General features: G+C 54.6%; 2 protein-coding genes across 2 annotated transcripts in view; both read right to left on the bottom strand.

The window, feature by feature from the left end:
* Positions 1-12,899, bottom strand: part of CRYBG2 (crystallin beta-gamma domain containing 2) — a 29,566-nt gene extending 16,667 nt beyond the window's left edge. The window contains exons 1-4 of the mRNA XM_007459303.1: positions 12,784-12,899; positions 10,678-10,747; positions 8,299-9,035; positions 4-1,489 (exon numbers count right to left, since the gene is read on the bottom strand). Coding sequence (XP_007459365.1) covers positions 4-1,489; positions 8,299-9,035; positions 10,678-10,747; positions 12,784-12,899 — 2,409 coding nt within the window. The remainder of the gene's footprint in view (positions 1-3; positions 1,490-8,298; positions 9,036-10,677; positions 10,748-12,783) is intronic.
* A 1,560-nt stretch (positions 12,900-14,459) lies between these two features.
* Positions 14,460-15,441, bottom strand: part of ZNF683 (zinc finger protein 683) — an 8,248-nt gene continuing 7,266 nt past the window's right edge. The window contains 3 exon segments of the mRNA XM_007459302.1: positions 14,460-14,536; positions 14,539-14,795; positions 14,797-14,831. Of these exon segments, the coding sequence (XP_007459364.1) occupies positions 14,460-14,536; positions 14,539-14,795; positions 14,797-14,831 (369 nt within the window).

Genomic DNA, 15,441 nt, shown 5'->3' with positions numbered 1-15,441 from the left:
AGCAGGAACCCCAGGGCTCTGCACTACCTCTTTCTGGGTTAGGGAGAAGATAGGGACATTTTCAGAGTCCTGAACAACCTTATTCCTTGGGGAGGATGGAGCAGAAAGGCCTCCTGGGCTGGTGACAGCCTTCCTTCTTGTAGACGATGGAGCAAGAGATTGTCCAGGGACTATAAGAACCTCAGGCTTCACGGTGGGCAGGCTGGCGGCAGCAGGGGGATCTGGATGCCCTTCCCTTTTGACGGAGGGCCAGGCCTGGGGTCCCCTGGGCTCAAGAGTCAGCTGGGCCCTCGCATGAGTAGGTACTTCAGGCTGCTCTGGGGGGTGACCTAGGCCCAGGGAGGGGGTTTGGGTCTGGAGTCTGGGAGAGGAGGGTACTGGTGTGTGACCCTGAGAGGTCTGGAGAGGGAGCTGGGTGGGGCTGGATGCTCTCTGCACCTTTGGGACCTCATGGACCCTGGCATCTGGGGCTTTGTCCTGGTCTCGGTCCAGGTGGGTTGCAGGGACATCCTGGGTCTGAGGCGGGTGGGCATAGTCCGGGAAGCCTGCGGGAGCCAGGACAGATCTGTCCTCTGGCTCTGCTGTCCCCATCTCAGGCGGCTGCCCCGGGGCTGCACCCCCTGTGCTGCCCAGACCTGGACTCCTTGTCACAGCAGCCAGGGGCGTGGGAAGCCGGCTGGCGGGTGAGCTCCACCCAGCAGGCACAAGGCTACTTAGCAGCTCCAGGGCCTGGCTGCGGCTGGGTGAGTCCTCGGCTCGGGGGCTCACCACCACTGCCTGCACCACGCGGGCAGCATTGCGGCCCCTGGGCAAGGCCTTGCTCAGGAGCGTTAGCCCCACAGAGTTCGTCACAGAGCTGTTCACCTGTCGGTGCGTGTGCCCTCCCAACACCATGGTAGTCCGCACAGTGCGTGTCACCCGCCGTTCCTCGAGGCTCCAGGAGCTCCCGCCAGTGAGACTCACACCTGGGTTGGGCCTGGGCTCATGGGGCCCATGCACCGGCGCCAAAAACTCAGTCTTGGCCGTGGCTCCTGGGCTCGGTGGCTCAGTCCTGGGGTCCTGGGGACTGCCATCACCCTGGTCCACAGCCTTCTTTGGCCTTCCCACTGGCCTTTTCTCCTTGGGGGGCAGTGTGTACTTTTTGGAAAAGATGGGCCCATGGCTCTGGAAGCTTTTGGAGCCAGCCCCGTCCCTGGGACCCTGGTGATTCGTAGTCTCTTCTTCCAGTGCAGCAAAGCCATTGCCTTCCTCCCGACGGTGGCCATACTCAGACATCTCCTCCTGGGGGACTTCCAGCCGGGCCCCTGATACCAGGGACACCTTGTGAAAACGGTGTTTGCTCTCTTCCTGGGCAGGGGGCCACTGCCGCCATGTCAGTGTGGTACTCACCACTTGGGCCTTGGCCCGAGCTGGGGGCCCACTGGCCTCCTCCTTGTTGGGCCTCAGCAACGGATCCTGAGGTGTCCTTGGCTCACTGTGGTCCAGCTCACTGCAGAGGGTGCCGGGAAGTGGAGAGACAGGGCCGGGCGTGGTCAGGGTGGCTGTCTGCAGTGCAGAATCACTCCCCCTGCCAAGGTCAGGCTGAGTAACCGCAGGCAAATCATGTGAGCTTTGGAGCCTTTGTTTCTTCATCTGTAAACCGGGCACGATACTGTGACGAAAGAAACGGAAGAACAGCTTCAGGGCTAACAGCACATTTTGGCTTCTGTAAGAAACTTGCTTGTTTGGGGGTGGGAAGAACCCGGTTCCTGATTGGCTGATTCAAAATTAAACAGCTCCCTCCCGCCTTGGGGACTTCCCACCCTGTGAAGGGTATAAAAGCCTCGCCCGACTGTTAGTCGGTGTCTCACTCACTTCTCTCCGAGTGGGACCCTGTCCGGACAGTTTGTGTAAGCTTCTATACTTGTCTATACTTGCTTCTATACTTGTCTATACTTGTATAAATCCTTTGCTAATCTTTACTTGGTGTTGGTGATTCTCGGGTGTCCTTGATTGGGACACGGGTCGCATTTACCGGGGAACTCGACTTCAGGCGTGTGGCTCCCGGACCGCAACAATACTCTCAGATCTCCCACCCCTCTCCCTACTTTCAGGTGTTCTCCTTTGCCAGGGTCCTTCAAGGGGTGAAGCTAAGGCCTAAGCCTAGAAGGAGAGAGAAGGGAGAGAGCAGAAAGGCATATGGGTCTGACCCACTGGTCTGTGGATGGGGCTGGGACTCTGCCCAAGGAGCCCTGGGGCTAGTCCTCCAGGAGCTGAAAGCTAGAAAACCAAAAAACTGAGAATTAGGCAAGTGATGTTCTGACCGTGTTTCTGATCACTATAAAGGAAGGTAAGGAAAGACAGCTTTGGCCTCCAGCAAAGCTGGGTTCCCCCTGGCCCTGTCACTCACTAGCAGGATGACCTTGGGCAGCCACTTCTCCCCAGCAAGCTTCAGGGCCCCCAGCCACAAAACTGGAATAACAAGAGTATGTGCTTCACAGGGTTATTGTCAGCATCCAGTAAGAGAGAAAGAATAAAAACTCACTTTATGAGAAAAACAAATATCATATATTAACACATATATGTGGAATCTAGAAAAATGGTACAGATGAACCTATTTGCAGGGCAAGAATAGAGACACAGACGTAGAGAACTGATGTGTGGACACGGTGGAGGGGGGAAGGGGAAGTGGGATGAATTGGGAGATTGGGGTTGACATATATACACTGCCGAGTGTAAAATAGATAGCTAGTGGGAAACTGCTATATAGCACAGGGAGCTCAGCTCAGTGCTCTGTGGTGACCTAGATGGGTGGGATGGCGGGGACGGAGGTCTAAGAAGGAAGGGATATATGTATACATATAGCTGATTCACTTTGTTGTACAGCAGAAACTGTCACAACATTGTAAAGCAACTATACCCCAATTAAAATTTTAAAAAAAGAAATAGATGTTAAAAGAAAAAAACTCACTTTATAAACTAAAACACTGGCTCATAAGCTTCCTCATAAAGAACAAATTATTCACTATGGAAAACAGTATGGAGGTTTCTTAAAAAACTAAAAATAGAGCTACCATATGATCCAGCAATCCCACTCCCGGGTATATATTCAGAAAAGACGAAAACTCTAATTCAAAAAGATACATGCACCCCAATGTTCATAGCAGCACTCTTAACAATAGCCAAGACATGGAAGCAACCCAATTGCCCATCAACAGACGACTGGCTTAAGAAGATGTGGTATGTAAATACAATGGAATATTACTCAACCATAAAAAAGAATGAAATATTGCCATTTGCAGCAACATGGAGTATTATACTTACTGAAGTAAGTCAGACAGAGAAAGACAAACATTATATGATATCACTTGAATATGGAATCTAAAAAATAATACAGGGGCTTCCCTGGTGGCACAGGGGTTAAGAATCCGCCTGCCAATGCAGGGGACACAGGTTCAAGCCCTGGCCTGGGAAGATCCCACATGCCGTAGAGCAACTAAGCCCACGTGCCACAATTACTGAGCCCACGAGCCACAACTACTGAAGCCCACGTGCCTAGAGCCTGTGCTCCACAACAAGAGAAGCCACCGCAATGAGAAGCCCACGCACCGCAATGGAGAGTAGCCCCTGCTCGCCACAACTAGAGAAAGCCCGCGCACAGCAACGAAGGCCCAATGCAGCCATAAATAAATAAATAAATAAATAAATAATACAAATGAATCTATATGCAAAACAGAAATAGACTCACATACATGGAAAACAAACTTATGGTTCCCAAAGGGGAAGGGGAGGGGATAAATTAGGAGTATGGGATTAACAGATACAAACTACTATATATAAAATAGATAAGCAAAAAAAAAAAAAAAATAGATAAGCAACAAAGATTTACTGTATAGCAAAGGGAACTATATTCAATATCTTGTAATAACCTATAGTGGAAAATAATCTGAAGATACATATAACTGAATCACTTTGCTGTACATCTGAAACTAACAATTATAAATTGTTATTAATTAACTACACTTCAATTTAAAAAAACAGAATAAATTATTTATAAATTATAAACAAGGGACTTCCCTGGTGGTCTGGTGGTTAAGACTCTGTGCTCCTAATTCCAGGGGCCTGGATTCGATCCCTGGTCAGGGAACAAGATCCCACGTGCATGCTGCAACTAAAAGATCCCACGTGCCACAACTAAGACCCAGCGCAGCCAAATAAATAATTTAAAAAATTATAAACAAACATTCCCACTTTGCACATGAGAGGGGGGAAGGCTCAGAGAGGTTAGGAAACTTGCCCAGAGTCACACAGTAGCAGAAGCAAGAGTTAAACCCAATCCTAAGTGCTTAACCACCAAATCAAATTCCCTGATGTATCTGGTAAACTTAGACTCTGTGGTTTGGGGGTTTACTTTTATTTCACCTCTTTTTTTTTTTTTTTTTTTTTTGCGGCACACAGGCCTCTCACCGTTGCGGCCTCTCCCGTTGCGGAGCACAGGCTCCGGACGCACAGGCTCAGCGGCCATGGCTCACGGGCCCAGCCGCTCCGCGGCATGTGGGATCTTCTGGGGCACGAACCCGTGTCCCCTGCATTGGCAGGCGGACTCTCAACCACTGCACCACCTGGGAAGCCCCTGGGGGTTTACTTTTAAAGGAGGCCATACAGTCCTGGAGGGGCCAGTCAGCTACTACGACTTCCAGGCTGCACTGAGCAGGGCAATCCTAGTCTTAGGCCTCAAGGACCCAAAAGGTCAGCTTGTCCCACATCAGCCTCAGTACCAGACTGTCTTCAGCTCCTCCTTTCTGTGAGGCAGCCCCCAGACCATTATAAGGGCAGTTAAGGCCAGAAATGGACCCATGCCCCCAACTTCCCTCCTCCCTCTCTATTTTCCTCCCTCCTGAGAGGCTGGTAGAACCCAGAACTTTGGGCCTGTCTTGTGGCCCCAGCAGTGACTCAGGTTTTATGATGGGCAGAGATGAATGGGGATGAGGTCCAGGGAAGCCTGACCTGACTTGGGGACCACTGGTGGCTGTGACAACATATGGCCAGGCCCAGGACAGGGTCTGAGTGGCCCCAGAAAAGCCTTGTGTATGGGGGAGGTGAGGGGCTGATATGGATGCCCAATCCTTTCTCCGGGCCAGAATTCCTGAGAGCGACACACTCAGACACCTGAGGCCCTGGACTGCAGCCCTTCCCTGAGGCCTGACCCTCTCCGCTGTCCTCCTTGCTGAGACTCCCCCGCACATGGAGCTTCACCCCTTGATGAGCCCCTGTCCCAAGTCTCATCTCCATTTCTAAATAACAATAGCAACTACCATTCGCTGAGATTCCCTGTCCGTGATGGCAGATAGTAAGGGTCAAAGCCTGGGTTCTAAGTCATTTATTCATTCATTCATTCAGCACTAATCGTGTCACGTGATGCGCTAGGCCCTGGTTAGGTTCATCCAAAGCCAGTTTTCTCTTGGAGGTGGTATCCTAGGAGTCCAGAAGTTAAAGAATTAGACATAAAAACAGGAACCACATTTGGAAAGCCTCCATAGGCTTTGGCAAAGCAACAGGAGAGCAGCTTCAGAGGAAGCCATTGGTAATCAGATCAGATATATCAGTGACCTATGATTCTATGCTTCTCTCAACCCAACCCCTGGACAACACCCCTGATAGTCATTCATTCCACAAGCATGTGATCATTTGTTTCTGCTTGCATACCTCTAGCGACAGGGAGGTCGCAATTTGACAGCTGACCTGTCCCATCCCTGAATAGTTGTGATGGCTAGAATGTTCTTCAAACTATGCTGGAATCTGCCTGCCTATAGCCCTCCCCCATATTGTCCTTCCTCTGAAGACACACCCCAATGACCCAGGATGCCTCTCCCAGGCCAGCAGAAATGCCCATTTCCAGAGCCCTCTCTTCTCCAGGGCCCTGGACCATAGGTGGATTTGTCACAGGTTAACCTGTGCCTTCCAAATCAGGTGTGTGGGGCTGGGAAAGGGAGAGGCTGAGGAGGGGGCGGGGGCAGTGTGGGAAAGAGCCTCATCTAACCCGACACGTCCTGGATTCTCCCCGCTTACCTGTGAGTCACCCCGAAACTAGGTCAAACCAGCCCACAGGCGTACAAGCTCGTGCTGCATCACACACAGACACACACGGCACAGACGCACAGTCACACAGGCACAAAAACACACATAGATGCTTACCCCAACGTAGGCAGTCAGACACACAAACACAGAGTCAGTCACAGATACTCGGGGATATACACACAGGGACACAGCAGACACACAAGTCACACACATACACAGAAACACACAGTGACACATGCACACACATTAACAGTACACACACACACACACAGAATCAATTCACAGCCCCCAGCCCTCCTCCCCTTGAAATTCACCCTTATTTGAACAGATGCACACACTTGGATGCATGCACATCTTACATTTCCAGACCCAATTGCGTTGTGCCTCCCCACCCCCCATATTTGCCAAGCCTGGCCCAGAGAACCCTCCCCCAGAAAGGGAGCAGAGAAGGATGACACCCCTGGAGGTCTGCTTCCTTCCTTTCTAAGTGAGCGCTTGCCTCCTGCGAGTCTGTCATTATCCACCTGTGCCCAAAATAGTAAGGGAGTAGAAGACGGAGCCCAAGTCCCCCAGATGAACCGCCTGCTCCTTCCTTTCCCCTCTCCGAGGACTGCCCCTCCCACTCGCCCTCCCCCTCTCTGCAGCCCTTCTCCCCCCGCTGGAGCACAGCCTCCCCCCGCAGCAGGTCTGAGCCAGCCTGGGTCGCACATGTCCCTCTTCCTCGTCACAGAATCATTACCCTGACTCCTGCCCAGAGGCCTGGTCATCCCTGATGCTGCCTCTGCTGACGCGGTACTGCCAAACCTGCTCCACGAGGTTACAGAAAGCTCTGCAGTCCGCACAGCAGCCACACTCAACACTCCACTGCTTGCACAGGGCCACCGAGGCCTCCGTTAGAGGCAGGAGAGAGAGGAAGTTAGAACACAGGTACCCGGGTTCAAATTCTGGCCCCTTCACTTTCTGGTTGACTTTGAGCAGGTGATGAAACCTCTCTGAGCCTTAGTTTCCCTATTGTAATTGGGGTGGAAAGGTGGAGAGCAGGATTAATCCAACTTCATGGGGCTGTTGTGAGGATTAAATAGAATTATGCTTAGAAAACGAACCATAAGTGACAGCCACCACCATCATCGTTAGGAAATTTTCAGAGCCCTGTTTGGGGCCCAGTGCCCTTCCTGGTGGTTCTAGAGAGATCCCATGTTCATCCCCTCTTCGGTGAGTTTTAGGGGACACATCCTTCCACCTCTGAGCCCACCAGGCAGATTCAGGAGAGTAATTTCAATACAAATTAAAAACGGAGGCTTGGGAACCTCGGTGCCTGTTTCCATGGCCGCCAACACAGATCCATGTGGGGTAATTATTGCTGCGACTGAAGCTTTATTAATAAGCATCCCTGGGCTTCCCTGGTGGCGCAGTGGTTAAGAATCTGCCTGCCAATGCAAGGGACACGGGTTCGAGCCCTGGCCCGGGAAGATCCCACATGCCGCGGAGCAACTAAGCCCGTGCGCCACAACTACTGAGCCTGAGCTCTAGAGCCTGCAAGCCACAACTACCGAGCCCACATGCCACAATTACTGAAGGCTGCGCTCCTAGAGCCCGTGCTCCGCAACAAGAGAAGCCACGACAATTAGAAGCCCGCGCACCGCAACGAAGAGTAGCCCCCGCTCGCCGCAACTAGAGAAAGTCCGCGTGCAGCAACAAAGACCCAAAGCAACCAAAAAAAAAAAAAAAAATCATCCGTGCTATTTCAGCAGCCCAACTCTCTAGAGTTCAAAGTATTTTCCTGTAACCACCTCCTCCTTCCTCATCTCCAGCTACCAAATCTACCTGACAACTCAAGGCCCAGAGAAGTTAAGCAACTTGCCCCAGGACATACAGCACTTTGGCTGAGAGCCTCTTCTCAGGCTGGGAATGTGGTCTCTGGAACAGAATGAGGGAATAAGGGGGTGTTGCTGAGGATAAGGTGATCCCTACCCCATCCTCTCCATGACAGGATATCCCCCTCTTCAGACGGACAGAGGAATAGGGAAGCACTGGGCCCCAGGAGGTAGCCTTTGGATGAGGGGAGGGAAAGGAGGGCAGGGTTGGGAAGGGGAGGGGATGGCAGGGTCAGCTCACCCCCAGGGAACTGAATGAATGGGCCTTGAGTTGGAGAAGCCCGGAGACAAGATAGAGACCCAAGAGGGGGCAGCCAGGCCGGTTTCCCCTCCCTGCGTTGCCGCAAGCGGGGTGAAGTCGACTCACCATCTATGCGGGGAACCAGGCATCTGGCCAGCCTGGAGCTCCTGCCGCTGGGCCGTGCTCCCCTGATGTGGTGGGGCTCTCAGCCGGGGCTCCTGAGGCAGGTCCGCCAGGCACCCTGTGACGGGGCGGGGGCCCTGGGGAGGCTCCTGCCAGCTCCTGGATTCCTCAGGGCCGCAGGCGTGGCGAGCTGGCTGGGCCAGTTTGGGCTCCTGAGTCTCCTCCCCAGGTGCTTGCCCACGCCCCTGCGGGGTGCCGGTGACGGGGCAGCAGGTCCTCCTGGCAGGGGGACACTCACGTAGAGTCTGGGCTGGCTCGGGCAGGGCTGGCCCTGCGCTGGTAGGCTCGCCCTTTGCCCCCTCTGCCCTGGGGGAGCATGCTGGGCGGGGCTGCACGTCTTCCGGGTTGCTGGGTGGCTCAGGCCTCAGAGGAATCTCCTGGGCTGTGTACGGGGGTTGCAGGCAGGTGCAGCCTGGAGATCCTTGTTCCAAACATCCAGGAGCTGGTGGTGGGCGTGAGGGACACCTGGTCCCAGCAGGCTCTGCTGAGGTCACCGCCAGTGCCAGGATCTCTGGCCCCACAGAGGCAGAGCTGGCCAGGTCAGAGGCGCTGCCCACTACTGGCCTCTGTAGGCGCCCCGGTGGCTCAGCAGACCGCCCTGAGCTGTGTCGCCGCTTCCAAAGCCAGGAGCCACGGCTCTCTGCCCAAAGGTCCAACTCTGAGAGGCTCTGGGCTTGGACCTGAGGGAAAGCAGAGGCAGAGACCGGGTGACAGCATCACTCCCTTGCCTTCTGGGTACCCCTGGCACCCCGGCTGCCCTCCTTGTCACGGAAGAAGCTGAGCAGAGCTCTGACACCAAGCAGAGCTGCCTTAAGGAGAGACTGCCTCTTAGGCCACAAGATCTGGACAAAGAGGCAGAGCTCTGGAAAGGCCCTTCAGCATTTAACTCACCCCTTCCCATTCTACACACAAGGAAAGTGAGACCCAGAGTGGACACTGACATGACTTAAGTCACACAGTGAGGGCTCCTGATTCTCAGGCCAACTGCTGATTTCCCAGGAATCCTCTGGCCTCCAGCCCTTTGGCACCAGCTGCCCTGGGCATTAGGGGCTTTGTGGGCATGCCTGCCACAAATGCCTGTGGCCTCTGCCCGCTCCTGGCTTCCAGAGAGCCTGCAGCCAACTCCCCAGTAGCCTCCCAGCCCGAGATTCCCAAACACACTTGGGAGGAGGTACTTGGGCATAGAGATGTTCTTGGGACAAGAGGGAGCCTGGAAAGAGGTTTCGCCTAAGTGGGACAACACTGACTTCTGTCCACTGTCTTCCCCTGGGACCCAGCCTAGCTGTGTGTGTGAGGGGAGAGGATTCAGGACCACAGACCCAAATGGACACTGCCACCCAAAACACCAGTTTTCAGGGATGGGTTTGTGTCCCTGGCAACAGAGGAGCCAAGTCTGGGGTCAAATTCCTCCTAGCAGGGGCCCTTGATCCCAAATGCCTTAATTTACTCATCTATGAAATAGATGCAGCCTCTCACTCCCCAGAGGCTGAACATCTCAAGAAACAGGAGGGTTGGATGATTCATCTGGGGGCCCGGAGCAAGGCAAGCTGGGCTTGATTCTCAGCTCTGTTACTTTGTAGCTGCAATACCTCTTGCATCTTAGTTTCCCCATATGTAAAATGGGCGTGATAATAAAAATATTGCTTCCTGGGAGTGCTGTGAAGATTGTATGAGATAATCCATGCAGAGTACCAGCAGTGCTCAATTAAATGCTAGTAATTATTGATAGTATTCAGGATCACAGAGAGACACATGGCTGCTTGAGCCACCTCCAGAGGAAGCCGTCTGCTCCTCCAGGGTGTGGGGAGTGGGGGACCTTGTCTCTGTCCAATCCACGGCTCAGGTCCCCACTGATGATGGGGAAACTGCGGGCAGAAGGTTAAGCCACTGGCCCAGCGTCACCCCTGGGGGCAATGCCAGGAAGTGGGGAAAAGGGGTCAAAGATGGGGAAGGTCAAGCTAAAGGAGGGAGTGTGAAAAGGGGGTCCTGAGAATAGGTACTGCCCCTACATGCCTCCTCCAGGGGCCCCGACATTAGGAAGCTGTTTTCTGAGCATCTAGGCCCCGCACTGGAGGTTCTACATCTGTTACGTTATCTCTCACAACAGCCCTAAGAGGCATTACTGTTCCCATTTTGCAGATGGGGCAGCTGAGGTTCAGAAGTGGGAAGTGATCTGCTCAGGGTCACACAGTGAATCCGTGGCAGAGGAGGGATGAGAGAACTCCAGTGGCCTAACTTGTAAGTCAGGGTTCTCAGGGCCGGCCCAGCCCCTCCCAGAGCTTCTGCTCCCCTACACTCCCCCACCCTTGTATTCTCTCCTACCTTGAGGCTGACTCTGCTGGTGCTACCCTGGCCCTGGGCCAGGTCAGGGCAGCTCTGGCCACCCCAGGGCCTGGGAAGGAAGCACAGGGAAAGGAATGAAGTAGGCTCCTCCTCTCCCACCCCGAGACTGGACCTGGTGGCTCTCCCTGCTCTTCTCTCAGGGCCCACACAGGCAGGATGAGCACCTGAAATCTTGGGGGGTGGGGGGTGGGGCAGGGGAGGTCTATGCAGCAGCCTCCTCTCTGCTCCCTCCCCCAGCTGTCCACTCCACCTCCAGAGACAGAGAGACAGGGATGGGATGGGCCTGGGACCAAAATGGGGACTAGGCCTGTATCAGGGCCAGAATACAGAAAAAGGACAGTACCCTAATAATTCAAAAGCTTGCCATTTGCTGAGGCCCACCCTATACCAGGTTTAGCACTAGGTATCAGGCCTACATAATCTCCTTTAAGCCTCACAAATAATCCTAAAGGGTAGATATTATTGTCCTCATTTTTCAGGTAAGGAACTGAGGTCCAGAGTGGTAAAGTGACTTGCCTGGAGTCACACAGCTAGTGAGCCTTGGAGTTAAGACACTAGGATGGTATCACTCCAAAGGTTGGTTGGGCATCACCACGCTAATGGGGGCAAGATGAGGAAGTGCCTTGGCTGCCCGCTCTGTACACTCTGCCCCCCACTCCAGGCAATCAGCAGGGAGCAGAGGCCTGTGCCTCAGGGCCAGAGTCCCATTCCCACAGCCAGTGAGAACCAAGCCCAAACATGGGATGTATCATCATGCTGGCCCAGGAGCATGTGAAGTCCCTACCCTGCCCTTCCTGTCCCTGACTCACCCGCAGCCCTGCCTCCTCTCAAGTGGGGAAAGAAAGGGAGGAGCAGTGCCATCTGGGCCTATAGGGCAGGTTCCTGCCAGACAGGGTAAAGGGAGGGGATGTGACTTCCAGGGAGGGCACTGGCAGGGTGTGGGCACCCCCGGCGGCCACCCAGGCTTCCAGGTATAGGGTGTCTAGGCCCTCCCCTCCCTTTTCTCTTTGGTGTGAGAGAGCAGCACAAACTCCTCCCCTCACTCTGGCCCCACCACGACCGCCTCCACTCCTCCCAGGGTAGGCTGGAGACAGCCCTGTCATGATAAGATCAGAACAAATTGCCCAGTCACTGCACAGAGACACAAACACCCCGTGCCTGAGAGCACACGCCATGTTCTTTGCAGATATAGGGCCTGTGAGCTGCTGGGGTCCTCTTCGCTATGTCCCTCCCAGCCATTCAGCCTGGCCACCCACAGAGCCTTTTCCCTTTCTCTCAGACATCAGGTAAGAGTGAACCAGCTAGGAGAGATGTAGCAATTTGTTCAGGGTCATGTGGCCAGTGGCATCTAGGGTTAGGACAGAGCTCCGGCCCCCTGGCTTGCAGTCCAGAAATCTCTCCAGCAACAGAGGAGCCCAGTGCTTCAGGATGCGGGCCCTGGAGTCAGGCTGCTTAAGCCTGTGTCCCAGCCCCACCACTTCCCAGCTGTGTGACTGGGGCGGTGACTTCACCTCTCTGGACCTCCATTTCCTTATCTGACTCACACAAAATACCCGCCTTGTCTGGCTGCTGTGAGGATTAAATCATAATCCAGGTACAGCACCAAGCAAGTGACAAATAAAAATTTAATGTTATTACAATCTGAGATGACAGGGGGAAACCTCTCCATGGCATTTAAGGGCGAATGCAGTGCAGTCTAAGCCAACTCGGGAACCTGTCATACTCATGACAAAGGGACGTGAAGACCAGAGCTAAACCGGCCTGTGATGAGAGAATCAAAGTCCACAGGGGCAGAAGGAACCACCATATTTGCCTTTCAACTATCTCTGGAGAGAAAATCAGGAGTTCCCTGGCATGCCACCTGCCAGACTTAGGAAATTGCAAATTTGTTGTAAAGTTTTATAAAAGCACAGGAACTTTATAATATAAAGTCCACATAGCCAAAATCGTGGTACACCAACAGGTATATTTTTATGCTCCCAGACACTCATACAGGCTTATTTGAACATCAGGTACACTCCAAGATGCACACCCACACCCTTGGGCCCAGGGTCGCCCCAAGCGGCCCTCCTCCAAATCCCTCACCTATCCCGGGATCTGGCCTCCTCCGGGATCGGGTTCCCCTTGCACTCCCTCCGGACCCCTAGCCCGGCCAGGCGGCGAACCAGACGGGCCCCCAGGCCCCCGCGCCACTCGGCCATGGCAAGGGCAAGGTCCCAGGCTCGGGGCGTCAGGACACCTGACCGGTCCCGGGCCGCGGGGGCCTCCCGGATCCAGCTCATTTGCAGAGCAAATGCAGAGCAAACAGCGCCCGGCCCGCAGTGCGGGCGCGGGGTGAGGACCGATCCGGATGCTGCCCAAGCCCCAGGGCAGGGGGTGCGCTCTGCAGGGGTCGTCCCCACCCGGGCCACACCCCCTGCTTCCCCCACCCCACCCCCGCCCCGCTCCAGCTCTCGGCCCTGTCTGCGCTACTTCTTTAGGCCCCCGGAAGCGCCAGGGGCCCACCGGGTCCCGGTGCTGGAAGCCTTCCAGCTGGGCCTGCACAAAGTAGGGCGGAAAGGAGGGTCCTGGGGCTAGAAGGGGCCAGGAGGCTGGACTGAGCCAAGCGTCTTTCCCGCCCCCCCGGAGAAGGAGGGGCTAGAACGCAGGGGCGGGAATGGGCGTGATTGGGGGGCTAACCTGATTGGTTGGCATGTTGGGCGGAGCCAAAAGGGTGACAGGGTGGGCTTGGAACCTAGACCTCGATACCGGTGGGGACCGACGCCGACCCTGCCCTTACCCTGCCATGGTGGGCCCTTATGAGAGTTCTCTCTCTCGGTCCTGGAGACCCTATGACATAGCTGGAATCTCGCCTGTGGGGGAATCTTTCCCTGGTGGGAAAGCCTATCCGAAACCCACAGGGATGGCAACGGCGACCCCTGCTGGAAGTTGGCCAGCTATTATGATTTACTAACGGCTACTGTTGTGATTATAACCTGGGCCTCCTGTACCCCCAAAGGGCAGTACCCTTTCCCACCCGATGCTGCCTCTCTTAACTCTCGGGGGGGATACCTTGCACATTGGGGGATCCTCTGGGACTGCAGGAAGAAAGACGATCAGGAGGGTCCCAGTTCCCCAGGCTCTCTGCCAGTTCTTCCCCACCGGCAGTCCTTGTAGGACCTCTACCCCTTCCCCGAGCTTGGTGCCTCCTTAGCCATTTGTCCTCTGTGATGACTGGTCCTGACACACAGGGGGACATCTTGCTTGTGGGTCATGGGTGGACACTGATATCCTTGTGTTCCTGCCTCTCCCACAGGGAGCTCAGATCCTGGCATGTACAGAGGGAGGAGTATGCCGCACCTGACCACGGCAGGGAGTACCAGCTGAGGGGGCACATAGGAACTGTGAGACAAGAACGTTGCGGGAAGCAGCAGACAGGCATCTGGGCAGGTGCTGGAACATCTGTTCAGAAAAGAGAGCAGTATGTCCTGTGCTTGGCAGCACGGTCTGCACCTTGCAGCGACCTGGAAGGCTGGACTGTCCATCGGCGAGCTGAGATGGTGGGGCTGGTCCCAGATAGGTCCCAAACAGAGTGGAACTCAAACCCAGCCAGAGTAGATGGCTGCAGGCACCCACCCCACGCGGTGGGCAGCATAGTCTTTTCCTGGCTGTGTTCCCTGAACTGCCAGGTGGAGTGCGGTGTGAAGTCTGGCAAATACATGGTGACCTCCCCCTCCACTATTGAAGCTCAGGAGGCCTCAACTCATCATAGAGAAAATCCTTTAATTGCTCTGCCCCTGCCCCCTCCCCAGGGCAGTCCTGGCACCACTGCTCAGGCTGGCTGCCCTTGCTTTCCCCGGGATGCTGAGGACACCTTGACCTTGTCCACGTCCCAGTCTATCTGCCTCTCTGATGGGGCCACCACAAGATCTAGTGCCCCCTGGTGCCATCGGGCAAGGCATGCAAGAGACGCCAGGGGCAGGTGGGTGTGAGCAAGGCTGCAGGGCCGTGGTGCATGCAGCCGATGGTGCAGCTTCAGGTGAACGTGCTGGGTGAAGCGACTTGGGCAGACACTGCACTGGAAGGGCCGGGCCCCTGAGTGCAGGCACAGGTGAGTCGAGGTTGCTGGAGCTGCTGAAGCGTTTGTGGCACATCTGATGGGAATGGGCACTGGCGTCAGCTCTGCCCACCTGGTTGACCCAGGATCTCTGCTCCCCCTCCCCATCTTGAAAATACCCCCCTACCACCTCCCTGTAATGCAGGCCTGGAAGCTTTCCCCCCATGATTCCTCCCTGGGACCCATAATGTCTGGCAGATTGTAGCCAGTCAGACTGGGTTAGTATCTTGGTTCTTTTACTCCCTGCATGACCTTGTATAGGTGACTTCCCCTCTCTGATCCTTGCTCTCCTTATTGGTAACATGAGAGTATTAATACCTAACCTCATAGGTATGGTGGACTGAATGACATAATCACATAGAACCCTTATGAGTGGGGCTGCAGCTTCAGTGGACGTAATTAACATTTACTGGGAGCTGCTACATGCCAGGAACTGGTCTCGTGTACTAGTCTTCTCCAGGACTCTGTAGAAGCAGGACTAAGTACTACTCCTATATTACAATGAAAACACAGAGGCTCAGAGAAGTGAAGCCACTAGCCAAAGCTCACACAGCAAGTTGGAGGCAGAGCTAGGATTTGAACCCAGGTAGCCCGGACTATAACCACTATGCTGCTTTTATTTCTGCCTCTTTAAAACAGGGAAAGAG

This window comes from Lipotes vexillifer, unplaced genomic scaffold, assembly GCF_000442215.2.
Source record: "Lipotes vexillifer unplaced genomic scaffold, Lipotes_vexillifer_v1.1 scaffold496, whole genome shotgun sequence".
NCBI classification, from domain to species: Eukaryota; Metazoa; Chordata; class Mammalia; order Artiodactyla; family Lipotidae; genus Lipotes; species Lipotes vexillifer.
This window is presented reverse-complemented; position numbering and strand designations above follow the sequence as displayed.